Here is a 27,224-nt window from a genome sequence, read left to right on the forward strand (position 1 = left end):
TTTCAGGCTAATTTGCTCAGGAAAAGGTGAAAAGAGGCTACTCCACTCTCTAGTCAAAGCTGGCCACTGCTGCCTTAAAGATGGAAATGATTATATTCTGTCTCCTTCTCAATATGCTTCATGCCCAAGGAAAAGGAAAAGGGGAAGCGGACAGCTGTTTCATCTATTTAATACCTATTAAATCCTATTGCATTTCAGGTCAGTACTCTATACTTCTTATGAGTTTACTGTTCAAATAATTGTAGTCGCTAAAAAGGAACTATTTTAAGAATTATGCTAATCAGTGATTGCCCAGAAAAATGCACACCCAATGGAAGGAATGTGCATGGGCCAGTTTGTCTGGTTGTTGCTTGCTTCTGTATGCTTGGATTCACTCTTGACTCATTTACTTCCAAGCCTCATAAATGTGGCAATCTGTGCTCCTTTCCCCAGTGTAAGGCATGTGGGTTGCTAAGGCATGCAAACAGATCTACATTTCGCATGGTGGCTAATGCATACAAAGCACAGTGCATGTGTGTAGCAATGAAAAGTTGCACATTCTACAAACACTGTATTTAACTTTGTCTCTCTATCTCCCTCAACATGTGCCAGTAAAACAATTTAGAAGGCAGCAGCCTCTCAGGCATGTGGGGCATTAGATTATTATTATTTTTTGGAGGGGGGAGACATTGGATACAGACAACTTCAGAAATAATCTTACACTATGGATTCTAATACAGCAAAATATTTTGAAAAGGAGTCCAGATGTACAGGAAAGCTACAGAGAAGGTAGTTGAAAAGTCCATTCATAAAACTTTTATTCCACTTACATCAACTTAATACACATGTTCTTAACAGTTATGCTTAGATTGTTCATGAAAATTTTCAGGAGACATTAAACAAAGCTAGCCATCATCTCAAGTTATTTCCCTGTTAACTATTTTTACAGCACATGCATGTTAGGCAAAGTATCAAAAAAAAAATCACAAAAGCAAAACCCTAAAAAAGTTAAATACATGGGTTTTTGTTTTACTGCTGTGCTCGATATACAGTGTAATTATGGATATCAAGCATTTCATTTTTACTGCATCTTTACTTGTACATTTGTTCTTAGGTTGCCTAAACCATTTAAATACAAATAAATTGTGTAGCAAAAATAATGAAAGCAACAGCAGGTAACTTTACAAGTAATGGAATGTGAACCGTTTCTGCCCTTCCCTAGAGAAAGTTCATTGGGTTAGCAAACCACCTTAAGGAACACTTTTCAGATGCAATCAGAGATGTATACTTGGACTGTAGATTCCACAGATTCACATGATTGACATGTAATATCCATGGGACATTAATTTTCCTCGGCTATGTGTTCCACCTTTGAAGTACCCACATTCTCTACACCTGCGTGGTTGCAACCAATCATCCCTTTTTTACCACTGTGACAGACCAATATGCAAGCAGTTTTTTCTTTGCTCAACATAGGAAGCTGTTTAACATTGGCTTTTGTGGGGAGCCACAAAGTACCAAGAGTACTATGCCAAACATGTAAAACTTTTATAAAAATTCCACATCCCTATATTGGCCACCTTGGATGAACAAAAATTCCCCAAATGTTAACTGGCTCTATTCCCCTAATATTAAACATAAAACCACATGGGAAATATAGAAATCCAAATAGAAGTAACATAAACCTGTCATAAATCGTAAACAAAAACTATTTGTGGGACAGCATGGATGACAAATGGTCTACTGTGTAAATTTTAGAATGAGGCAGACAAAAATTGGAAGGCTGGTTAATTCTCCCCTCCTTCTCCTGCTTCAGCTTCATCTCCTTGGGTATCCGATGTCCACAACTGTTTAAGAAAAATGCAGTCATGTGTTACCGATTAAAGCATCAGTAGTGTGAATAAGAAAGCACTCATCAGGATAATCTCCAAGAAAGCTATTCCTCATCTTTAAAAAGGCACTCTTTCCAAGAGCTGCACAACTGAGCAAAGCATTCGTATTATGTATTTCATTCCATAATTAGATTTTTTATTTATTTAACCCTTGGCTACCTGGTGATTTAGGATACCCACAAGACTGTTTTCTGCTTGTCTGTACATAACTTGGCTTAATAAAAGCTGTACAAGTACTTACTGTCAAATTGTCTCTCAGTAACTGCATTATTAGTGTGCTGTCTTTGTATGATTCTTCGCTTAACGTATCAAGTTCAGCAATGGCTTCATCAAAAGCCTATGTAAGAAAGGAAAAAAGTACATTTGTACATGCAACACTGACAAAAATATTATATTTAGTGCAGTAATTAGACTATTAACTCACAGTCTTTGCAAGGGAACAGGCTTTCTCCGGAGAATTCAGGATCTCATAATAGAACACGGAGAAGTTTAGAGCCAGACCTAATCTGATAGGATGTGTTGGCTGCATCTCTTTTTTGCTGATTTCGAAAGCTTCCTGATATGCCTGTTGCGACTGCTCCACTATCCCTTTAAAACCAAAGAAGTAAACACAAAGTTAGCAATTGCACTTTGGAGTATGTTAAAACAAATATAGACTAGATGCCTTAATATATAGGACAAGAATTGTACACAGTTTCAGAAAGTAGAATTTTTGAAGCTGTTAATTACATCTATAAACAATAATTAGAAATAAGGAAGTATATGCCCATGTGTACTGAATCCAGGAGACCCTGTTCTATAAAACCTTATACTCAATCCTAACCATGTCTACTCAGTCCTAGCCATGAATACTCAGAAGTAAATCCCACTGAATTCAGTGTGTTTTACTCCCAGGATTGCACTCTGTTATACAAACAAATTAAAGGCCAATTTGATGGGGTTTTGTCTTTCCATACACTCTAGATTCAATTAAGATTTCTAGCATATCACAGTTTTCAGGTTCAAATCTTGGCCAGAAAGAGCTATGCTAGCTATCCAACTGACTGATGAGAAGCTTTCAAAGAGTAACAACAATGCTAGCCAAACTGTAGAATGCTAAAAATCCCACCCTCCCACAAATTCTGACTAGTAAAAGATCTCCTAGCAGCTGGTTCTTGCCTTCACAACAGCAATGTTTTTAAGCAACATGGATAATGTTAAGCATTGCATTTAGTTCACAAAATTTAAGACAAATGTGACCTGTAACACTGAAGTACACAAAGGTAAATTGGCCAGCAACAGTACTGCTGAAGAGGATTTGAATGACAACCACACTACTGCAAAGAAGTGGAACACTATACTGTAATTCATCAATAGGAAGATAGCATCCAAACCACAAGAAATGCTAATGCTTCTGCCCATTAGCTAAAGAAAGATGCCCACTGATATGAGAACGTGTTTGGGTAACCTGCAGCAAGGTTAGTAAGGAGTTTAAACACCCCTTTTCAAAACAGGCGTATCTAGCCTAAGTCAGAGAGAGCTGGCAATAGTAATTCAGTATTTCAGAGGATGGCATAATGGTGGGGAAACAAAGGATAAATTTGAAAAAGTGAAATTCTCTTTGTCTGTACAGAAAACTAAAGCAGCAATAGCCTTCTGCCACAGGCAACAGAAGATGTATGTTGGCTAGACACTAAAAATGTGCCACATTTACTGCATATTTATCTACAATTGATCCTGGGCACGGTTGGAATGGACTACCTATATATCCAACCACCTTTCTTTAAGAGGGACTAAGGAGATGCTATTACCAATGCTAGTAATTCAAATACTAATATTGCAAACATTCAGAACAGTCACTCTTGCTGCTCACAGAAGTGATACTTCCCTTCCTGCCTACACCCAGCACTAATCTCCAAACCTGCCCTTATCATTTAAAGCAAAGAAACCAAAAGCATTGGGAGAACCACACATAGCATTACAAAAACCTGCAATATTCAGAACAAAAACCAGAATGATGGGTATTTTCTTTCATTTCCTGAAAGCGCACAAACCCCAACTGATACTAGCAGAAATAAAGAGAGCGCTCAGCAAAGTTTAATTTGGGAATGACAGACCGACCTCATGAACTAGAGTAATAGTCGTTTTGCCAAAAGTTGAATGCCTTAACTACAGAGAATTCTAAATGCATAATCTTGCAATTAGTATTACTGTTTCATTCATGACTCCTTTTTGCAAAAAGGGCAAGTTTACTTTGGGGAAATACAGTGAGGTGTTTCCAGAAGTGGCAGAAATAATTGGTATGCTGTACAAAAGCACTGAGGTCAATTCAAATACTGTGCAGACTTTCCTGCCATCAATTCAGAGGACTTAGAAGTGGAACAGGTACAAAGAAGAGCAACTAAGCTATCCCTTTTTGGAGATCTTATGAATTATGATGAAAACATCAGCAGTGAAAGCATGTAACAGCATTTCTGAAGGAGGAACATCCGTACACAGAGGCCTTAGAATATTTTTTTTGGAAACTCTACCCTTGAATTATGCTTGGTTGGAGCATAAGATTGCCCTCAATCCCCTTTAGTCAGCATAACCTGACATTATATCATTGTAAGCTGTTTAGTGCATCTACGACACTAGATTTAGCTATGAAAGTATAAGAGAGTGGACAGTGTTGGGAGGTAACCATACATGTGCCCAGTTTATTTGGATCTCCTACATGTCTTGGCAGCAGCAAAGTGGTCAATTCCCTCAAAGGAGTCAGTGTAGAGCCCATGACAGCTGCCCCGCCACATCTGCCACGAAAGAGAATGAGATGACAACTTACTCTGTAACCAAATCAGGACACAATACCAGGAGTATATAAGCCCCGGCAAGGAAACAGAGACCCCAAATATAAGTAACTACATTTCTTTGCCCTGTTTTAGAGAGAATGGGGCACATAATTGGCAACAGAGCACTTTTTTGTTTGTTTTTGAGTACTCCTTGTGAATAAAAGGATGTCTAGACATAGAAAAATATTAAGTCAGAGAAAAGCGGTTTTTTGAAAGAGGGCCGTATTTGATGAAGTGAAGGGCCGTGGGGGCCAACCAAAGTTGTTGAGCTTTTTTAAGGGTTGGAATTGTTGAGCTTCTTTTAGGATTGAAGTCGTTGAGGGTTTTTTAGGCTTTTACCCCAGGAAATAAACTGCCACAGGAGCCAGATTAAACCGATTGGTGGGCCAGATTAGGCCCCCCGAAATGGACTTTGGACATGCCTGCGTGCTAGACCCTTCCCTTTTTGACATGTTAGAATATTAGTTTCCTATTTGTTGGACTGAGAAATATTCCACCATGGCACAGCCTGGAAGAAGCTTACCACTTCAATGAGAGACATATTATTCCAGGCAAAAAGAGAACCAGAAGATATGCACCGGAACAAATCGACTACAAATGGAGCCATATACAGCTCTGTCTAAAGGATAGCAGTATACTGTCCTGAAAGCAAAAGATTTCATTTCTACCCTTTGACCTCTGTCTTAGTAGGCAGCAGAGCCTGCTGAGGTCCTCCGAGGCAAAGAAAAGGGGCTAAGTAGCTGGAATTTGCTCAACCTATGATTGAGACAACTCATGCATGGACAATACTGTACTGTACTGTTTGGCACAGAGACATAATCAAATCATTTAATCTAAAATCACTGGCTTATCTTACATACTCCTCCCATACACGGCATAAGCACACAGCCTGGAAAATAATCTCCAGCAAAACTAATTCCATAGCTCAGTAATTAAGAGGGCAACACCCTGTATCTGGAATCAGTCGACTTCAGGGGTCTGCTCAGTTCAGTTCTCTTGACAGTCCAAACAGTAGGCTTTTTGCCAGGCTCACAGAGGGAAACAGCAAAGGGTAGCAAGGCAGAGGCCAGAAAATGCTACTGGCATGATCCTGGCACCATAGAGACATCATTTAATCTCTGTTCTTTACACCAAACATGATTTGAATGTGATTTTTTGTAAGCTGTTTTGAGAGTTTCTTGGAGCTATAAAGTAGGGTAAGTATTCAACATAATTAAATACTAAAAAACTGTGGAGGCAATCACTGGGATTGGTGAATGGCAGTTATTAGGCACTCTGTGGGAGCCACTGGCACTGTTGCAATGCTGCTTCTTTTCTCCACTGCAATTGTGCTTTTGACCCAGGATCCCAGCTCCTTATGCTCATGTAATAGGTGTAGCAATAACTATCTTAGCTGGAGCACAGGACTGAGAGTCTATGAGACAGTGAGGGAGGAAATAAGCAGCCTGGATTGACTCTATGAGCTAGAGATTTGCAGGTTTTTTAAGGGAAACTGACTGTTACAAATATGCAGTGCAACCACCTAGAACAGGCACGTCCAACAGGTAGATCACTGGTAGATAACATGTTCCCCCCAAAGGAGGTCAACAACTTTGGATCCCCCCTAAGAAGGTCAACAACATCGCCCTGAACCCTTAAAATGGGGCTTTCCTCCCTAAAAAAAGCTCCACAACTTTGACCTGAACCCCTAAAAAGGGGGTAGATCACTGCCAATTTTTAAGTCTGTGAGTAGATCGCAGTCTCTTGGGAGTTGGCCATCCCTGACCTAGAAGAAAAATGAATACAGACAGCAACCATTTCACATGGTGGTTCTATTTCTGGCCCCCATGTGTGTATCGACAGAGCTTGTATAAGTGCCTCCCCACCCTCTCCCGGGTCCAAAAGAACCCACACATCAGTGATCACATGTCAACTAGACACGCCAAAAATGGTTTTTGCCTGTACTATAAAGTTATCACTGCTCTATAATCCACCAGACTACCTGTTTTCTGATACAAGAGCAAGTTTAGCCGATAGCTAGATAAAAGGCCATTAGAAACTACTCCAGGTTTTTACACAATAGCTAAATCTGTTTATTACTACAGAGGCCACTGCTGTAAGGAAGCATCCAGTGGAGTTTTTTTTTAATGACATACTAGAATTAGGTAGTGAACATTACAAGCATTAAGTTACCAAGTTTGTCTGGGTTCAATTGACACTGCAAGCTGTGGTTAATCAAAAAGGAAGTAAAAGCTTCCGAACGCCTTTGCAGGGAACATAGACTGTACTAGACTGGTTTGCTTTGAAGTACCTACTTTTCAACTCCACATTTTACAAAACTTGAAGAGATTCAGAAGCCAGCTGTAGTGAGGATACAAAGGGTAAACCTGGGTGCTTTTATCCTAAATGGAAGACAACTAGAGCTGATGGAAGACAACTAGAACTGAGGAGTGGTGATCCAGTCTTCAAATTTTTTAAAAAGCTACAGGGAAGTAAAGGTTAGTTTGAAAGCTTCCCATACATCTATTATGGTAGCTTAGTAAACAAGCTGCCTAGAAGTTTCAGAAATTTTGAGGTTTTTGGGAGATGATTTGATTGGCAACCTGTCAGGGATGTTTTAGGTATAAGGAATTCTGTCATTGGGCAAGGGATTGACTAGTTAAAACTTCAATACATTAAGACTGGAATTAAAAGTCTCTCACTTTTACATGCAGCATGTAGAGAATATTGGTTTTCAAAATTCGAGTAACAACATTACTTGTGGAAATCTAGAAATGCCTGAACAACATTATGCCATAAAAGATATCAGAAAAAAATAGCAACAGTCCAGATTTGTATTTTAAAGGAAAATTACCTAGAGTAGTGTTAGAGTACAGTGGTACCTTGGTTGACGAACTTAATCCATTCTGCAAGTCCGTTCTTAAACCAAAGCGTTCTTAAACCAAGGCGTGCTTTCCCATAGCAGAGAGGGACTCAAATTACAAATGGAACACACTCAACAGGAAGTGAAGCATGTTCTTATTCCAAGGCAAAGTTCACAAACCAAAACAGCTACTTCTGGGTTTGCAGCGTTCTTTATCTGTTGTTCATAAACTAAGCTGTTCTTAAACCAAGGTGCCACTGTACACTTTTTGTCACACCATAAACAAGAATTTAAAAATGGTTTTAAAAAAAGGTGTTGCATAGGCTATTCTTTATTTTCTAAGTATGTGCTATTGGCTGAGCCAAGAGTGGCACCTCAAACTTGCAATGTTTCATCCCTGCAGAAATGGAGACACTGTGAAATCACCAATGGTTTATTACACCCATGACTCAGATGTATTTGTGTGCACTTGCTTAGATTCTGGCTTATGGCAGGGAGCTCCTTTGCTTGGTACCCAAGGGGGAAGTGACCTTTGCTCCCATTCAGTTAAGGGTTTTGTAAGAGGCTTTTTTAAAAAAAACTAACTTGGCCGAGTCTGGAATCCTCACCTGCCACCTCAATGCACTCGAGTATTCCTTCCATATGGGGCAGTTCGCCCGTGAACCCCAGTGTTGTATCTTGCTCCAACTTCCAACCACAGGGTCCCAAGCAGGGCTTAAATATTTACCCATTATCCTCTAATTTGGCCTTCTGCCAGAATCTTCTGATATGCTCTTCTTTCCACTTCCAGCCATTCTCAGTTATAGCTTCCTCCCTGCACTGATGAGTGATCTAGCTTTGTTCATTCCAGCTCCTCAACATTAGGTCTTTCCCTTCTCTGTGTTGTACCTCTCTGACTCTTCTGACCAACTTGCCTCATATCCTGTCTTCTCACCAGACCCCACCCTCCTAACACCATGAAATATTAGATGCCAACTGTTCTGACACACTCTGAGTAAACTATTAATGCTGAATTTTTTCACTACTGCTAAGAACTTCAATTCTACAATTCCACCTTGCAAAATCTACTTTAACACTAGAGTATACTTATTGGGCAGAGGACACAGAGAATGTCAAAAGAGCTCTCCTGCAGTCAGCCATGAATGCACACAATAGCAAAAATGGCCAATGCACGTATTTTGAGACCCTGTTGATTAACATTAATGGTCACTTACGAAAGCTTTTAAACTGCTGATTATGTTTACTCACGTGTCACTCTGAAAGTCAATTCTTCAGATCAGCATCTTTAAAATATTACAATACTGCAACACTCAAAACTTGTTTCCTTTATTGACGTGTAACATTCCAGCAGTAAATACCAGACTATTGGAAAATTTCATGGGAACTTTTGACACTAAGAAGCCAACACACTGTACCTTTCTTGTCATCACCAGCAGCAACTTCAGCCAAATAACGGTAGTAGTCGCCTTTCATTTTCAAATAGAAAACTTTGCTTTCCGCTTGCGAAGCATTAGGAATCAAGAACTTTTCCAACAGAGACTGCAAATGAAAACAAAGAATAATCAGGCGGCTATACACATTGACAACTAGAAAATTGTACACACCGGTTGGCCTGTGGCCATTGAAGTTTCCCCACTAGTGGTAATATCAGAAATCAAGCCACTGTATCTATTACTGTATCACTGAAAATAAACCCAAAAAAACTACTAGCCCCCAGTTGTCTTTTTACTATCTGGTCAACCATATGCACCTAACTCTAAAAAAAATGAAATCTTATCTGTAATGCTTCCCCGATGGATTGCCCAGAGGCAATTCTTACCCTGGAGATAAGGGAGTAAAGTAGGTTTTTACACAGGTGTTGTGCCACACACCAAGCCCTACAGACAAGTGGAAGTCTATCTTTCACAAGTTTTTGAAGTAACAGAATGGGCAGCAACTCATGCCAGTCTGATCCTATGCTGCTGCTTTAGCTGCTAGTGTCAGCCAGATGTGCACGTAAGGAGGACCTTGGCTTCAACTGATTTTAATGCCACAGAAGACCAGGGTTTACTACATGCTTTAACAGTTTATCACTGCACTAGAGAATCTGAAAGGAGAATCATGGTATTATGCATTTTGGTTGGGCCTAAAAAGCTTTTACCCAACTGGGTTAGTACACAAGAAAAAGCCCACCACTCCCTTTGTGTTAAAGAATCAAGAAGACTATTATTGCACATGTGCATGCAATGCTTTATTCTACTCATAACCCGGTGGTAACCCATGGGCTACTTCTCCAAGTCTCCTCTCAATCCTACTGTTTGGGATAAGGAAAATTTCACTCCTCAGAAGGAAGCCACTTGGGGGCCCTTTAAGACTGCCCTAGTTTACTTTTCCACGACTGGTTCCCACGTGAATGGGCTAATATTTAAGTGACCCAATCACATGGGAGCTGCTCACGGAAAAGTAGATAGCTATTTGTTCCTGAGAAGGCCTTTAAATACCCTACTAGCCAAGATAAAAATTCGGGAAGCACTAAAATATTCACCTAATTCACATTTAAATTTGTTACTATAGCATCAATGACAAACTGCAATAATGATGTTTGAAGATGGTTTACCTTAACTGAACTGAGTTAAGATCTCATGGGTGGCTATCAAGAGTCAAAACTAGTATGCATATTGCCAGCTTTTAACATGTGACGTCAGGAGCATTTCCCCTTAAGATATGAAACTTAAAATTCACCATGAGGTCCCAGGGTGGGGTGCAATTTAAAAACACAAAATTAAAATCAGTTACAATTAACTATAATCAAGAGAATAGGCTAGATCCTAAAATGTACACTTCAGGTGTAAAAGAGGTATATCTTCAGCATATAAGGAGAACTACACTATGAAGGTGACAAGATACACCTCTGTGGGGAGGGAATTACAAAGCTTAGGGGCTGCCACAGAGAATACCCTCTCTCACACTTCTGTACTACTTTATTTAATTAAGGCAGAATAATACAGTGATTGTAAGAGGAGGCTGTCCAATCCTAAATTATGTGATGTGTAGTTATTACTAACTGCAATCCAATGCATTTTCACTCAAACCAGGAGCTTATTTCAGTAGTTACTCTGAGGAACTTCCAAACTGTTTGAGGGGCTGTAACAGGAGAAACTGCTGAAAGGGAAACTGCTGCTGGTGCAGGAGGAGCAGATAATCAAGCTGTTTCTCTATATGAAGTCTGGTGCTGGTTACACCCATTAATCCTTTTAATACGATCACCAACCTTCCATTCAAGACACAGCCACACTTTTAAGGTGAGGCAATCTAATCCTATTCAACTTGCATTCCCTCCCAAGACAAGTAATTGCAACTTTTGTTCTTAGCCAGCTGTATTTGTAATTTGCCAGGATAACCATGGTCCCTATTATTAGATACTACTTCAGTACTACACAGATGAGAAACTATAGTCTACCCTTTTGCAAGAAGAGTAGATTCAGGGTTAACTGTGTATGCCACATCTTATAAAATATGTGGCCTTAAAAATAAAACCTCTTCAGCTACTTGAAGAGCAAGTGACATTAGACAAAAATCAAGCAAGCCTAATGAAACAGAGATATTTGAAAGCAAGGATATGAAAAAGCAGAATAGCAAACCACTCAATATACATGCAACCGTGTTCTGACAACTTGTGTTAAATTCGTAAGTGGGTACCAAAAGCAATCAAACAATTGTTAAGTAAAGTTGTGGATGATGCAAAATGCAAAACACCACACCACTTGTGATTCACATTCATTTAAGCCAATTTAATATAATTATATATTCAACCTATTTTTGACTGCATGGTTCTCTTAACACCAGAACGTAGCAGAATAAAGTGGAAGTGTTCAGTAGGGACAGATGACATAAATGATACAATTAGTTCTGTATCAGTAACAAGCAAAAGTTAAAAGTGACAGAAAAGTCTGGGCTATGTAATTGAACTGACAATGAAACCCAGCATGCATACCACTGACAAAGCATTGCACAGGTATGCTCTCTATTATTATCAGCAACAGCAGTTCTACAGGCTTTTCCTAGTTACCCTAGTCACAGCATCACAACTCATGAGGTTGTTATGTAGATGAGCGTCTAGATTTAAGTGGATCAGCACCAACTACTAGAGGACAGCACTCCATGCTGCTTGCTGCCACTCCAAAAACATAAATTAAATGTCACACCAGTTTTTTTGCCTAGCCACAAGACAAAACTAAGAACTACACAGCAGGAATCAAATTCCCATCCATGTTTGTTACTAACATATGAAACAGCAGCAGCATTTGCAAAGGAAGGAGCATGGCTGTGCACACATTAATCCTCCTCTTGCTTGCATGTCACTTTTATTCTACGACCCCTTCTTGAGCCAGCTTCCTTTAACATGACAGGTGAACATGCCTCAAACCCTGGCTGAGGCATAGCAGCTAAGGAGAGCAGTTGCAGAGGCAAGTGGTAGGATTGGGAGGGGTATTTCTCTCCCCCTCCTAGACCTGCATGCTTGAAATTCCACTTGCCAGATACTCCGCTCTTGCCTAAGTTACATTCTTATGAGTCTACGCAAGCACACATGCACTTGCAGGGTGGATTCAGCCACATTTCCAAGAAGCAAGCAGCATAGGCTGTTCATGATTGTCAAATAAGCCAGACTGAATCCTGGCCCTTTTATTTATGATAGCAGCTCAGTAATCTTCCAGTATTCTCCAACTTAAGTCTGAAACAAACTATGAAAGAGTGTATGTCTGCAACATGGGATTTCCCTTCTAGAAATACAGTAGAACCTCTGGTTACGAATGCTTCTGGGTACGAATGCATCAGGTTACGAGCTCCGTTAACCCAGAAGTAGCTGCTTCTGGTTGCAAACTTTGCCCCAGGATGCAAACGGAAATTGCATGCTGGAGGTGACTGTCCAGTGCGATGCCCTGCTAGCGAAAGCGTGCCTCAGGATAAGAATGGTTGCAACTTAAGAACTGACCTCCGGAACGAATTAAGTTCGTAACCAGAGGTACCACTGTAAAGGCTTTATAGCATTTTTCTCCTTATACAGTGGTACCTTTGGTTAAGTACTTAATTCGTTCCAGAGGTCCGTTCTTAACCTGAAACTGTTCTTAACCTGAAGCACCATTTTAGCTAATGGGGCCTCCCGCTGCCGGAGCACGATTTCTGTTCTCATCCTGAAGCAAAGTTCTTAATCTGAGGTACTATTTCTGGGTTAGCGGAGTCTGTAACCTGAAGCGTCTGTAACCCGAGGTACCACTGTACACGTTTGTTTTAAGAACTACAAACCAGCTCACCAAGAAGTCTAAAATCATGCAAACATGACAACTACAGAAGTGAACCATTTCCCTTTCACATCTTTTAAAAGGTGGCACATCACTTTCAGTATGATGGAGAAATGGAGTGCCCTTCTACAGGCAGTCTACCCTTGACATCCAATCTGTTGGCACACTTCGAATTTTAGAACAGCCAAGGATCTTGGTTCACAGCCCTAAGCTTTTACACCCTAGTCTCTTTAGTGTTCTAGCAGGTGTGAACTCCCAGCTCCTAAACTTCATGCTAACTACACCATAAATAACTCCTCAGTCACTGCAGTCAGTGACTTCATGGTTTCCCCTCAATAACTAAATGGTCTGGATTCTGAAAAGACAGAACATAAAGGCAGAGAGATGGAAGTGTTGCCCAATCACAATGTACTATGTTGCATCCTTCACTTTACATAGATATTCAAAATTTGAGATACTGTAGCTCAGTAGCTCATCATAGGGCTACAAGTCTAGAGCTCTATATACTGCAGATACAGTTGAAAACAGCCATTTCTAACAAGCTAACTTTCTGTAAGGGGTATCCAAACTAACTGGCCTGTTAGAATGATGGGAGCTACATTAAAATCTATTCAGCATTCAATTTCCCAAATGCAGATGCTGATAATGCATTAAGAGAAGTTACCTGGGGATTTCACTTAATTATACTATTGGTGAATTGCAGTATTAATGTTCTATTTCCCCTCTGACAAAGTGGAACAGTTCACTTGTCCCACAAGAGATCAGATGCTCATTAACAGCAATACAGCCAAAAATAAAAAGGCATGGGTTTGTTCTTTAAAGGTTATTGCTCCTTCCAGATACACCAAAACAATAATTTAGTAAAATCGCTGAAATATTTTAATTTCTTGATATGCTGAAAAAGAGGGGGCTCCACTTGACCTGAATTAGTTTTGAATGAGATAAACAGAAGCGTTTACAATTTTTTTCTGCCAGGAAGTTAACAGATGGGAAAGTATAACATCTATGGTTATCTACAGTTCCTATAAATGTGCAGTTAAGAGTTCACAAACATGTTTGAGAGCTCACCACTTTGTTTTGGCAAGAGCCACTGACCTCTTCTAGACACATCTTGCTGCCTTCTAAACCTTGGCATAAGAAGCAGCTCCTATTCATTGTGCTAAATCACAGGTCGCTTGCCTCTGCAGTTACGCTGGGCTTTACAAGTGTACTGAGCACATCAAAAGCTCATGGTAATGCCACAATTATGTCTGAACATGTTTTTCTCAGAACTATACAAAACTAATGCTAGAACCTACAGTAGTTGCCACATAGCCTGTAGTCACATCCTGCCACAGCAGACGATTAATTATTATTTTTTTGCATTTTATTCCAGTTTAAGTATGTTGTTTTGAAACTGCAAGGCCATCACAAATATTGAGTGTCAGCCAATTACTTCTCAATCAATAACGGATACAGAATATTCCTTCTATAGCCAAGGTAATGCTTTCCTACTGCCAACAAAATGAGGAGAATGAATTGAGGAGTATGAATATACTCACAAAATGAGGAGCATGAATATACTCACATTAAAGAGGTGCAGCATATCTGTGCAGTCTGGAACCCATGCAAAATCACTTTATTTTACTTAAAACAAACTAACTGCCTTTAGTAGTCAGGAAAATCTTCTCTTAGTAAAAAACCTGCTATATTTTTCAAAAAGCAGTTTTTTTCTCTGGTTCACAATACAGGTTTACCATGCTAGCAATTACAAGTTTTATTACAAGAAATGCCACTAGTGTGAAAAAAATCCATGGATTTGAATAACTAATTTTACAGACTGTCTATATAAGGCAGCACACCTGTAGTATATCAAGAAACAGATTCTATACTTACCATACCATACTATGGTTTGGCAAAACTGCAGCTTACCAAAAGATTTTTAAGCTGCTTCTAGCACTAATTCTCTGTGCCAACAACCACACCAGTGTGCCTCAAATAAAAAAAGCCCCGATGCCTTCCTTGGTACATTAGTTTTAGTATAAATTACACTTGGCATCTCTCCCCCCTCCAGGCCAAATCTGACATCATTATGACATCAGGTGACTACTTCAAAGGGGCTCCCTCTTAACGCTTATCAGCTGATTGGCACCAAGAGTCAGCTCCTTTGATGGCGTGCTAACAGCACCAGTGAGCTGACAAATCATCAAAAGAGCTCCTCTGCTCAGTGCCAACCAGCTGATGGGTGCTGTGAGCAGCCCCTTTTAAGGTGTGCTGTCAGCACCAATCAATGGCGCTGACAGGAGCTTGCTCTCAGCTGATTGGTACTGCATCTTCAAAGAAGCTCCTCTCAGTGCTTATCAGCAGATGAACACTTGAGAGCAGCCACACTGGAGGCACCATGGAGTTCCCAATGGGAACCCCCGCAACAAATGCAGCTGATCCGAGACACTCAGGTGTTTGGCAGATGGGCAGAGTTTGGGGAAAATGGCCTCATGGGTCTAATTAGGTCTGAGGCTAGTGGTTCCCCACCAGTGCCTTAGTACTCACTCACATGAATTCCCTTGCAAATAGTAGCTTGCAAGTGACAAAAGTACAAGCATAAGGGCAGGTGCAAGAAATTCCAAAGTGGCTGCATGCAGGGAGTCTAAACCTTATAGACTTTATGGCTTTCAAGGAAAGAACCTGACCTCAACTTAAGCAACCTGGCACGATGGTACTCAAAGCTAAGTGGCTAGATCTCAACCCTTCCCAAGAGATGAAATCAACACAGGCAGGCAATTTGTTCTCACCTAAAATTAAGTATAGAATTTTTTGGATACATTTTAATTGATGAATAGAACAAACCTACCAGTGAACAGTAAAAACATTCCTTTATCCAAAAAGAACCATTTTGAAGTTTGGGTTTAGAATCCTGACCCAAACCTATTAAAACATTACCCAGAAAAAGACCTATTAAGTTGGCCAAGTATGAAAGTGAGGCAATTTTATTTCAACAGGCTTATGTTTCACTTAACAGAAGCATAGATGCACACTAACTTGCTTTATTACTATAGTCTTCTAAACAATTGGTAGTTCATCTAAAACCCCAATATATATGAAGGGGGGAAAGCAAGCATGGTGAAAAACCTACATTTAATATTTCATTTGAATGCAAACTTGCTTGTTCTCACAACCCCAGAAAATAACTATTCTCAGATGGATATATATATAAAATAAACTTTAAAAGCTGTATTTCAGGCTGTCATTTTGTTTGCTTTTATGCTGCTTGTATTTTTTAAAAAAGTGAACAGACCTGGGATTTATTTTATAAATAGCAGAATTAAAGTTTCCTTTATAACTAAAATTTTCGTATGTAAAATATGCTGATTTAGAACAAAATGTATCTATTTAAATACCATCCAATACTTTAATACACACACCAGATTTGAGCCTACTTTGCTATGTAAAAGATTAATGAATACAGAATTACAGGTACAGTATGTCTCTGTAGACCACAAATTTATCCTGGTAAATTATAACTACTTCTGGTTCCTAAACCACTGAACCTGAACACATTCCATCTCATGACCAAAACACTTCTGCCCAGTAATTATCAGCCCCTGCTCCTGTGTAGGTGTGGAGACTTAGTCCATAAGTGAGTTCAGAAAGATATTAAAACTTATTATTTCACTGGGCAGGATATACAAACTAAAAATGTCCTTTCAAATACACCAACCCAGCCCAACAGAAACCCATTCTTGCACAACCAGCTCCAATTCCTAAGTATACTTACAATTTATTATCCAAGGCAATGTGGCCTACGGGGCCAAAGGTTCTGAATTATTGGCCAATATAGTAGGTATAAAGATTTATTTCCACTGCAAACTGATAGGCTGCCATAACAGGTAAAACACATTATTTATGCTTGCTCAGGAATCAAAATGGAAATTAGATTTTATATCAATTTAAAATTGATTAAATCACCCAGTGTGGAAAATCCATCTACCCAACTACTTTCCTCTGCCATCTCTTCAGGAGGATTTTAGTGAAATTTGCATTTCATAGCTGTGCCTTGATAGCCAGGTCAGAATTGGTGGCCACCAAGATCTTGCCCCCATAAAGGCAACCCCATTTGTGCTTCATTTAAACACAAGGCTTATTTCCATGATGTCAATGGAATGCAATTCCCTTGAGCAAGACAGCCCTCTGCTCAGCTCCAAATTTATAAAGTTGAGAGAAAATAGGGACTTAATTACTTTGGTCCTGGCTAGCATTGAGGTAAGACTTGGGTTGGGGGCACCTTTCCTATTCTTGCACTGAACCATCCAAACTCTGTATAACTGCAAGGATGATCCCTGCTCTCCCCATGTCCAAATAAGAGAAAAAGGTTCAAGTGCCTCACTGCCCTTGCTATGACAAAGGTGGTCGGTGGAAAACTGGACCCCTGAGCTAGTGCCAGCGTGCAAGGCCCATATGTGCAACTGTCACAAACTTTATTTAACTTCTAAACTACCCAGTACCCAGCGGATCCTAGAGAAGTTTACAAAGAAAAAATTACAGAGCAAAATTTAAATAATAAAAATGCAACTTCAAACACAGGGAAAGTACCATTTCTGCAATCACATGGAGGGATTTTCCGCTCTTCCCATTTCCAAAGGGAATGAAACATTCACACAAGTCAGAGGCTGCCCAAATATCACCTGCTTCTCTATGGGCATGCATAAGAGCTGCCTGCTCACACATGGGGTGTGAATTTTTGCTACTGCAAACAGGCTGCAAGCTAGGGCACAGAGGAGGAAACCCTGGACCAGATAATAGCCTTAGGGCACATGATATGGTCCAACTGTTTAAGCCAAAAGTATGTGTTGCAGAAACAGCAGGATATTAATATAAACAATTTAAAAAACACACGCGAGGAGCAGACTTCATCCACATCACTCAATGTACTTGACTGCACATTTTGTTTTTCCCTTTAGGTGATAGTAATTCATTTATGAGGAAGTAATGTGCCATACTTGGAGACAACACTGCCTGTCTGTCCCCCATTCCTATAGAAGGAGGCAGTATGTTGACACCTTATCCTGTAAGCACAAAACTAAACACTGCAGCTTGACAAGACTTTTACACCTTACTCAGAGCCTAGAAATTGTGCCTGACTTGGATGAAGAGAGAGCAGAACTAGGCTTGGAAAATACTTCTGAGCAAAGGGCTCGGTGGGGAATGGGAGAGAATGCACAACGGCTTGGAGGAAAAGGGCTAAAACTCTCTTCCCCCCTCTCAATTTTCCAAGCCCAAAGTTTGCACTACATTAAAAAGCCTGTTCCTGGCTTCTGTTTGTCAAGTCAAGTCCAATAAAGAAACCAGAAAAAGCTACTTTGTCAATGAGGAAGTAAATGGGTTGCAATATCTAGATGAGGGGGAGCCAACGTTACAACCTCTGGAAGTTGAACTCCCAACTCCTCTCCACCTCAGCCAGCATGCCCAATGGTCAGGGATGATGGGAGTTGTAGTTTAACACCATCTGGAAGGCACCATGCTACCCACCCAGATTTAAATGTAGCTTTCTAACCCAGCAAGTTTTTATGTATCACTTTTTATCTTCCCCCAATACCTAACAGTTTCTATCCAACAGCCAGTGCTCCCACCTACAGGAATATAATAGAAAGGTCTGATTTGGACACACGACTCAGGTAAAGACAAATCCTGCCTCCTTCCTATCATTAGAAAGGCTCCACTAGTCCACCAGTCTCTTAAAATATAGGAGTTCCTTTGAGATACTTTTTAGTATGCTATTAGAGAACGTGAGGGAGCAAGGAATTTTTTGGCATCTGTGTTACAAGCTACTTTTCTAGGTTTCCTAATTTTATAGAGTATTTCCCTTTACCACAGCAACATATAAAGCTCCAAATGAGCACTTTTTCAAGTTTTACAAATAAAGCTATAGATTTAATCTCCTGAAGTCTAGGCGTCAATTAGTATAAACCAAGAGGGTCTTTTATCCAATATAGACAGAAACTGAAACCAAGTGATTTAAATATTTAGCTTTCCAGCAATGAATGCAATGAGGCTTTTAAAAAAGAATTCAGACATGCATTGGATATGGGCTTTAAAGAAAGTATTGCTAACATTAACCAGAGTTCTTTGAAACTTTTCTGGATGGGAAAAACCTAGTTAAACACACTGTGAAGATAATGGCGCCAACTATTTGATATTGTAAGGGGTCAATGTCAACTGAGAATGTCAGGTAAGTATCAGATTTTTATCTGATGAAATTAATGGACTTAAACATCTGATTCATTACATGTCTCTTACACATAATACATATATATATATACATATATACATATATATATATATATATATATATATATATATATATATATATATACACACACATATATATATATGTATATATATATATAAAAAATGAAAGATGTGACAGATAAGGTATGGGCTCCTTTCCCACACCCATGCTTCAGACAGAATGGTGTTTGACTAGTCTGAAATGAAGGTTTATGTAGTTATCAGCAAAAACTGCATTTCATATACAACATGCATCTGATTATCCCTCTACTTTTCTCAATGCTTTTATATGGCAAGAATCCAAGATAAACGAATGACCTTCAAGTAAGTGTATCTAAAATTTGAGCTCAACTATACATGATGGCCTTTGAACTCACCAAGGTATTTGTACAGCTGCTTTTACAAAATAGATGGAAAAAACCATGGTAATTATGCTCATATGACTTGACTCAGTGCATCAAAGTATTTTTTTCTCAAGTTCTTGTTGAAATGAAATTGTCTTCATCTTTAGCAAAAACAAATACTAACAATTAGTTGAGTGGCACATCAATAAAATAGCTTTCTTCATTTAAAAGATTTTATGAGGTAAAAAAAACTGTTGCCAACAGCACAAGTATAGAGTCAGCTTGCTTTGAAGTTGCTATGGCTTTGCTTAAGGTAGGCCCATAGCACTGTTGCTACCTCCTCCTCCCTCTTGCAGTGTGTTCTGCATGGGTGAGTCATAGCTAACATTACATCATCTTATTCAGGGAGGGGCCTGATTTCTATAGTGAGAATTACAACTTCTCATAGAAAGCACACACAGCACCCTCTAGGTTATGAAGAAAGCACACTTATTTTAATTAAACTAGGCTGAAAAGTCCTTTACTCCTCCCAGTTTCTAACTGGTAAGTGGGATCTATGTGACAACTTAATGGAAAGTGTCAATAGGGCAGATTGTGTCACTATTATACAAGTGTTTTGCTACAAGCATCCAGCTGCAAAGTTTTAGGAAGAAGCAAGTTAAGACCACTGTTTGGTTTTCTATAGGTGGCAGGGGAAGATATTTAGAAGCTTTTTATATAAACAGCTTTATACTTTGATTAAACAATACTGAGTGTTAATAGAGGGTTATCTGCCCTTGAAGGTTTGCTTAGGGTGGGGGGGAAAGTAGTCAGAGCCTTAATTCTCACCAGCACATCATTGCAGATGTCCCTTAGTTCAGTCTCAATTTTCTCTCTGTATTCTCGGGCCATTTGCTGCTTTTTCTCAGCACCTTCCGTCTTTTGTTCAATGCTTGACACAACCCTCCAAGATGACCTACGTGCTCCTACAACATTTTTGTAAGCGACAGAGAGAAGATTCCTCTCCTCATTTGACAATTCTGCTCCTTGCTCAGTCACAGACTTCATGCAGGCTGCCATGTCATCATATCTCTCAGCCTGCTCAGCCAGTTTGGCCTTCTGCACCAGCTCGTTTTTATCCATGCTGATTTCTCTGGAGAATGAAAAATATCAAATAATTATTTAGACATCTATCAGGCAAAATCATCTGCAACTCAGCTATGTCTTAGCAACGTAAAGAGCACATTGCAACTGACACACATTTATTGGATGCAAAAACCACTGATTTCAACGGCCCATTCCAAAGTTCTATATCAGGCACGTCCAACTCCCAAGAGACTGCGATCTACTCCCAGCATAAAAAAACTGGCAGTTTTCTACCCATTGTCATTGGAGGAAGGAGCGTTCATGGAGTGGGTGGATTGCCGAGAGCTGTTGAGCTTTTTTTGCCAAGGATTGCCCAGAGTCATTGAGCTTTTTGGGGGTAGGGTTGTCCAGAGTTCTTCAGCTTTTATTTGTTAACTTTTGGTAAACTTTATTTAATCCCACGATCGATAAGGGCCCCGCGATCTACCAGGATCAGCCGGGGATCTACCAGTAGATTGCAATCTACTGGTTGGACATGCCTGTTCTATATTATTGTTGAGATATGGGTCAAATTAATCTTCATTTTATTAAATTCGTGAAATCTTGGGAAGGATATGGCCTCTGCAATCTTAAAAAAATAAAACCTTTCAAGCATGGAATGTGAACTATTCCCTCAGATGCCTCTGCTATCTGTCCCCTAGATGATCTTAGCCTTTTGTCTGAAGGGGCTACTATCAGCACATTGCTATTTTGAGAAACACCAAACCCTTTGGAAGGTTTGCAATCTTAAGAATTTCACCACAATGTGTTGTGAGAGCCATTCCTTCCTTTCTCAAAAGTTACTCAAGTATACCTCCGTACCTTCTTTTCTCAAACTACATTCTTGTAGATGGTTAAAAAAATCCTGATTGGTATCAGGGCCACTGGGCCCAAAAGCAAATGAATTTAGCTACTACACAGTTCAATCAATATTAGGGTTGGAAGCAAATAACTCTTGCGTAGCTTAATCAATGAAACTTAATTCAAAGTGCATCTGTTAAGGTCATGATGCAAGTCCCTTATTATAACAGAACTTAGTTTAGAATCAGGATGCCAAGCTGCAACTGTCAAGCTACTTTATTGAAGCAGCCGAGACGAGAAGGTTTTGCACTATGTTGTCTACTTTGGTGACCTTCCCCTCACAAAGACCAAGAAACATCTTGGTCAAGAACCATTTTGCTCCCGAGGAATGGCAATTTAATGCATCTATGCCGCTACTCAGGAATGGCAATTTAATATATGGAAATAAAGCCAGGGCACGTTAGCTGCTTAGCAACCCAACCTCTCGCCTTGCAAACCTGGTGGCATCTGGGAAGACTGCGGAGGAGAAGGAACCTTGCTTTTTGACCCGAAAGGAAATATTCGTTTGGTGATTTCCTGTACACAGTGTAGCTAGGACTCGGCTGTCTAAAATGGTGCTGCTCGGTGCACTCCCTGGCACAGGCGGCCGAGAGTATGCCGCTGCAGCTGGCACGGCTTAGAAACATGGCTGGGGCGGGTACAAAAAGCGAAAGGTGTGGGCGAGAGGGATGGCGGGGCGAGGGAAGAGGACAAGTCAGGCCAGGCTGCCGCCGCCGCCGCCCCTCCCAGCGCCGCAACCGCCCGGCTCCGAGACATGAAGCGCCTTGTCTGGGCTCTTTGTCATGGCGGATCCGAGTCAGAGCCCAGCCCACTTGTGTGCGCGCTGATCCCCCTCCACCTCCGCCCCGCGCCGGGAGGGGAGATTGCTGCATCTCCCCCGCCCAGACCCAGGCCGGAGGAGAAGAAGGAAAAAAGGGGAAGCCCAGGCGGCGCCTCGCCGAGGGAAGGAAGAAGAAGAGACACGCCCGCCCACCTGCCCCTCCGCCGCTGCTGCTGCCGCCGCCTCTCCCCTCGCCCTGCGGTGCCGCTGCCGTCCCCGCCCCGAGGGAGCCTCCGCGGCCGCAGCCCACACTCGCCCCCTCGCCTTTTCTTTCTTCGCTTCCTCCTTCTCTCCCGCTCCCTTCCTCCGCCCCGATCGCCCGCCCGCCGCTCCTTTTCAAGGCGGCCCCCTCCGATGCGGCGGCAGATCGCACCGGCTGGATGTGCCGCTCCCGGCAGGAGGCCACACCCTAACCAGCCGCCCGACGAGAGAGAGGGAGAAGGCCGCCGCGGGAAGGGAGGGAGGCGGAGAGATGGAAGAAGGGAAAGGAGCGAGAGCGAATGGGGAGGGGGGAGAGAAAGGAGAGGGAAGGAAGCCATCCTACTCCCCAACATGGCGCCCCTCCTTCCTCCTTCCCTCGCTCACATGGCACCCCGCATTTCGAGGAGGAGCAGCAGCAGCTCCCACCCCAACAAAGATAATATGAATATGGGTGGCGGAGAGAGAAGGGAGGCTGGAGGTCGGCGGCGACCCTTCCCCTTCATCATTTCTGCCTCACAGGTAGAGGCGCTCGCCTCCCAAGAATGGGGGGGGGGAATCAGCTCCCCTCCCCGGTCCGAGTAGCCAAGGGGCACCGCCCCGGACCTTCACCTGCCGTAGCCGAGGCAGAGAAAGGGGCGCCGCCGCCCAGCTCAGCCCTCTGCCTCCTCTGCCCTCCATTCTCGCCTCCTTTCGCAGGGCGAGGCGCGGGAAGCAGGTGGGGCGGCCGCCGCACCTGTGGGGGGGGGGTCTGAAGCGCGCGCAGAGATGGGGGGGGAGAGGAGGAGAGACACCCGCCGCCGCCGCAGGGAGGGAATGAATGGCTTCCCCTCCACCAGGCCGCGGCAGTGGGTGTCGCCCAGCACCGCGGCAAGGAGGAGCCGCCCTTCTGTGCGGGAAAGAAGGGGGCCGCTAACCCGCCGCCTCGCCCGCTCCTCTTCCCCTTTCAGCCGCCGCACCCCCCCCCCCCCGCCGGTCTCTTCTGCCGCCGCCGCCCCTGAACCGCAGCGGATCCCGCCGCCGGAGCGCCTACCCGGACAGGAAGGGGAAGGTGCGGGGGGGGGGGGAGAAAAGGCGGCGAGGCGAAGCCTAGCGAGGCCGTTACCTGCGGGCTCGACGGGACGGGAGTCTCTAGGCGGGTGACCGGCGCGGACTGTGCCTATATCGCGGCTCGCTCCGCTGCAGCCTCGCTCTCGCTCTCCCAGCGCCACACACGGGGTCTCCGCCAATCACCGCGTCGCAACGCACGGGCAACACAGAGCCCGTGACGTCAAGCGGCGCCATGGCAACCGCGCGCGAGCACGCGCTTGCGCCTACACTTTCCCTCCCTTCCTTCCCACCCCCCCCGCCCCGTCTCCCGTCAGTCAGTCTCTCTCTCACACTTACCAACCCGGTGGCTGCATCAACCGCCTCAAGCGCGCGCCCGGCTGCCCTTCCTGCCTCCGCGCGGCGGCAGCGGACACGCCTTAGCCCCGCTGTTACACCCTCCGTCCCCCCCCCTCCCTCTCCTTCCGACGACGGGCACGCGCGCCGCCTTGCCGCCCTCCCACTACTGCAGAGCATGTTCGCTCGCGCATGCGGGAGAGCCGCGCCTCTCTCCTTGGCGGCGCGCAGCCAGCGGCTCGGCTGTTGGGAGCAGCGCAGGGTGAGGCTGCGCGCCACCCCGACGCTTCCGTTCCTCTGCCCCACATCCTCATAAGGGACTGAGGAAGAGGAGGGCGGCGCGCGCACGCGGCCGCTGCTCCCTCCCCCATCTATGCAGCCTTTTCTCGACCGGGGTGGGCGGGTGAGTGGGGGCCAGGGGGCTGAGACACGCCAACAGGCAAGCCCACCGCTCCAACAGATCTCTTCAGACGGAGTGGGCCGAAGTAACGCCCTCCCCCCGCTCCCACACAGACACATGCCCACAATCCGAATCGCCTTTTCGGTTCCCAGCCCTCGGCCTCTCCGTCATTCAAGGCCACACAGAGGGTAGATCTTGTTTCGGGTTCCTTTGGTCGATTTTCTAGTGCTTTTTATTTTTTATTTTATTAGGGACACACGTGTCGTCGTCCCCCGCCCCCACAAGCCTTACTGTCGGTTTCACGTTCAATTTCAGCCGTGGAGCCATCTTGGAAAAAAGCACAGAGGCCACTGTAAGGTGCTGACCGCACAAAAAAAGGTGTATACAGTACAGTATTCCTTTCTATCATGTCTTTGGTATTGCTTCTGTGGTACATTTTCAGGTCGAAGGAACCCTTTGTGAAGGTAAAAGTGAGGTGTTTTAAAAACAAAAATGCTTCAGCTTTGTGAAATGTGTATTCTTAGCATGCAAGTTTCATGGTTTTTCCGATGTGATCAGGGATGGCATAGTCCTGGAAACTGGAGGGAAAGAATGCTGTCCTAAACTTGTTAGTAAATCAACTCTGGAGGAGAACTCTTGAGAAAGCATTTAGCATCTGGTTACTGTTCATCTTGTGTCAAGATTCAAGTAATAGTGATGTGTACTGTTTTTCAAATCACACTAATGAGAGATCATATAATGCAGGCCATGTAACTTTTGCCAACAATCTCAGAAAATGCAAAAGTCTTAAGTGCTATCCGTAGCAAAGTCCACAATGGAACAGTAAGAGAAAAGGAAACAGGGCAAAAGAGGAAGTTCAAACAGTTGATTTCAACAAGCCACCCTTAGTGAAATCTACACACAATAAAGAAATTGCCTATTTGTTCTGCAAACGTTCTACCTCATGATTCATTATTTAATGTTGCAATGTATGTTTAATTGAACAACAAAGCAGCAAGCTAAATTCTGGTTATATAGTAAAGTCACATATGATGTCAAGCATGGTGCAGGTAACTTTCCAAGCTAAGTTCTGGTGACAGAAACTAAGCAACTTTTTTTTTTGTTTGACATTACAGAAGTAAGCTTGGTAAGAAGATTAGCATTGTTCAGCTAATCTTTTGTTGAATTATTATATAGAATACATTTTTAAAAGAAAGGGGGGAAATACACTTAGTACAGAACGAATTAAGTTCTTAACCTGAGGTACCACTATTCAAAGTGGGAGGCTTACAGGAGGTGTAGTGGTTCAAACACTGGACTAAAACCACAGACCCAGGTTCAAAACGCCATGCTGTCATGATCATTTAATGATTATGGACTAGTCATAATCTTGCACTTTATCTGCGTCACAGGTTTGTGGGGAAAAATGGGTAAGGGAGAAAAACTATGTAGTCTCATTGGAGGAAGTGTGTGATAAAAATGTAAAATAATAAAGCGTGGTTTATACAACTACTGAATTGGATATTGTATATACACATTTCCAGACTGTGAAGGAATTGTATACTTTCCATTGATGGTGGTGACATTTTGAGGAAGGCAGTGTTTATTGGTTTATGACAAACAAGCTTTTAGAGAAGATTAGGATGAAGATGCACCAGTTTGCAAGAAAGATTGGACATGAAGTAGTGGGCCTTATTAGCACTTTTAATTGGCTGTTTGAGAAGAATTGTCAGATAAAATCTTTACCCCAAGGACTGCTTGCTGCAGTGAAAATGATTATGAGTTGTGTCAAAAATGATGGATTATCATACCGCAGTTTATTGGGTGTTTGTGGGGGGCAAACACCAGTCATAAGCCAACTGAAAGTATAGTGAGATCTGCAGGGAATCTCTGTGTACTTGGGACTTCCAATATATGGAAAAACAGAAATAAATTGTGGGGACGTTACATAACCTTTGCCTGTCAATATAATCAATGTGTGTTTTGGAAATCTCAGCTGTGCCAGTGTGAAAACTCAGAAGGAAGAAATTATCTAGTGAAATGACCCTGACTGCCTTTCTATGACAATAGTGACCATAAATCAAGCGGGACAAAGGTTTCTTCCATGTTCCATAGCCCTATCATATCCATACTATTATAAGCAACATCTGGATTTTCTGATGTTGAAAGATCAGTATTACACTACTGATCAATCAACCACCAATGAATGAGCATGTTGATGATTTTTTTAATTTTAATTTTTTGCAGTCCAGCATTTACAAGAGAATCTACTTTTTCTGAATGGTCAGCAAATACAGAAAGACTGCTTAGACCCACAAATTATCTCAAGGTAAAAGAGCACACAGAAATAGCTTGCCTCCAAGGTGTTCATAGTATGTGCACCAATATTAGTAGATATTTCATGAACAGATACATTGTCAATACCTTGTAGGTGTTGGATTGGATCCAGAGTTCCATAAGTAGAATTCTGCTCTAAGGTTTTGACTCACCCTTTTTGCATATTCCAAAAACCTCCAGAGTGTTGTAGCGGGCCTGGAAAAGTATGGTAGGTGGTATGAGTTGCAAGGGGAATAGATAAGCAAAAACTCCTGTTTATTGGTCTCAAGCTCCTTTTGTTCATGGAAGCGGCTTTTCTGTGAATGGAGGGCCATATTTGAATCCAACTCATTGTCCCAACTGACTTTGTTATATGCAAAGTGTTCTTCAGTGACTGGTTAGACATGCAGCGGGCTTTTAAAAACTTATATAGCACTGAACAGCGACATCTTTGGGGATTGGGTAGATAAATACACTTAATGTGTTCTCTTCTACCAGTGAATGGGGATGGTATCTCTTGAAAACCAAAGTAGTCACAAATTCTATAAATATGGGCTACATGTTGTGAATTCTGAGTAAACATGCATAAGGCTGCACTGCAAATGAGTTGTGGTTAGTTCCCAGTGGGTCTTGTTAAGTCCTGAGTAGTTTTTCACATTGATTTCAATGAGGCCTAAATGCAACTAACTTGCAGTGTAATCCTATATATGTCTACTTAGAAATAAGTCCCATTAGCTCAGTGGTGTTTACTCC

General features: G+C 42.2%; 1 protein-coding gene across 2 annotated transcripts; it reads right to left on the reverse strand.

The window, feature by feature from the left end:
* Positions 1-780: 780 nt before the first annotated feature.
* Positions 781-26,398, reverse strand: YWHAZ (tyrosine 3-monooxygenase/tryptophan 5-monooxygenase activation protein zeta). Of its 2 annotated transcripts, none has more exons than XM_083622780.1 (6): positions 23,780-26,398; positions 20,239-20,542; positions 8,939-9,062; positions 2,296-2,459; positions 2,113-2,208; positions 781-1,826 (listed from the first exon to the last, which is right to left on the reverse strand). In XM_083622780.1, the coding sequence occupies exons 2-6, from the start codon at positions 20,530-20,532 to the stop codon at positions 1,767-1,769; spliced, it is 738 nt and encodes a 245-aa protein (XP_083478906.1). In that variant the 5' UTR covers positions 20,533-20,542; positions 23,780-26,398; the 3' UTR covers positions 781-1,766. The 2 variants fall into 2 exon arrangements, with proteins under 2 accessions (XP_083478906.1, XP_083478905.1); XM_083622779.1 differs by lacking the exon at positions 23,780-26,398 and adding an exon at positions 23,499-23,735.
* Positions 26,399-27,224: the final 826 nt, after the last annotated feature.

The sequence above is a fragment of the Podarcis filfolensis genome, assembly GCF_964270895.1.
Source record: "Podarcis filfolensis genome assembly, chromosome: 7".
Taxonomy (NCBI): domain Eukaryota; kingdom Metazoa; phylum Chordata; class Lepidosauria; order Squamata; family Lacertidae; genus Podarcis; species Podarcis filfolensis.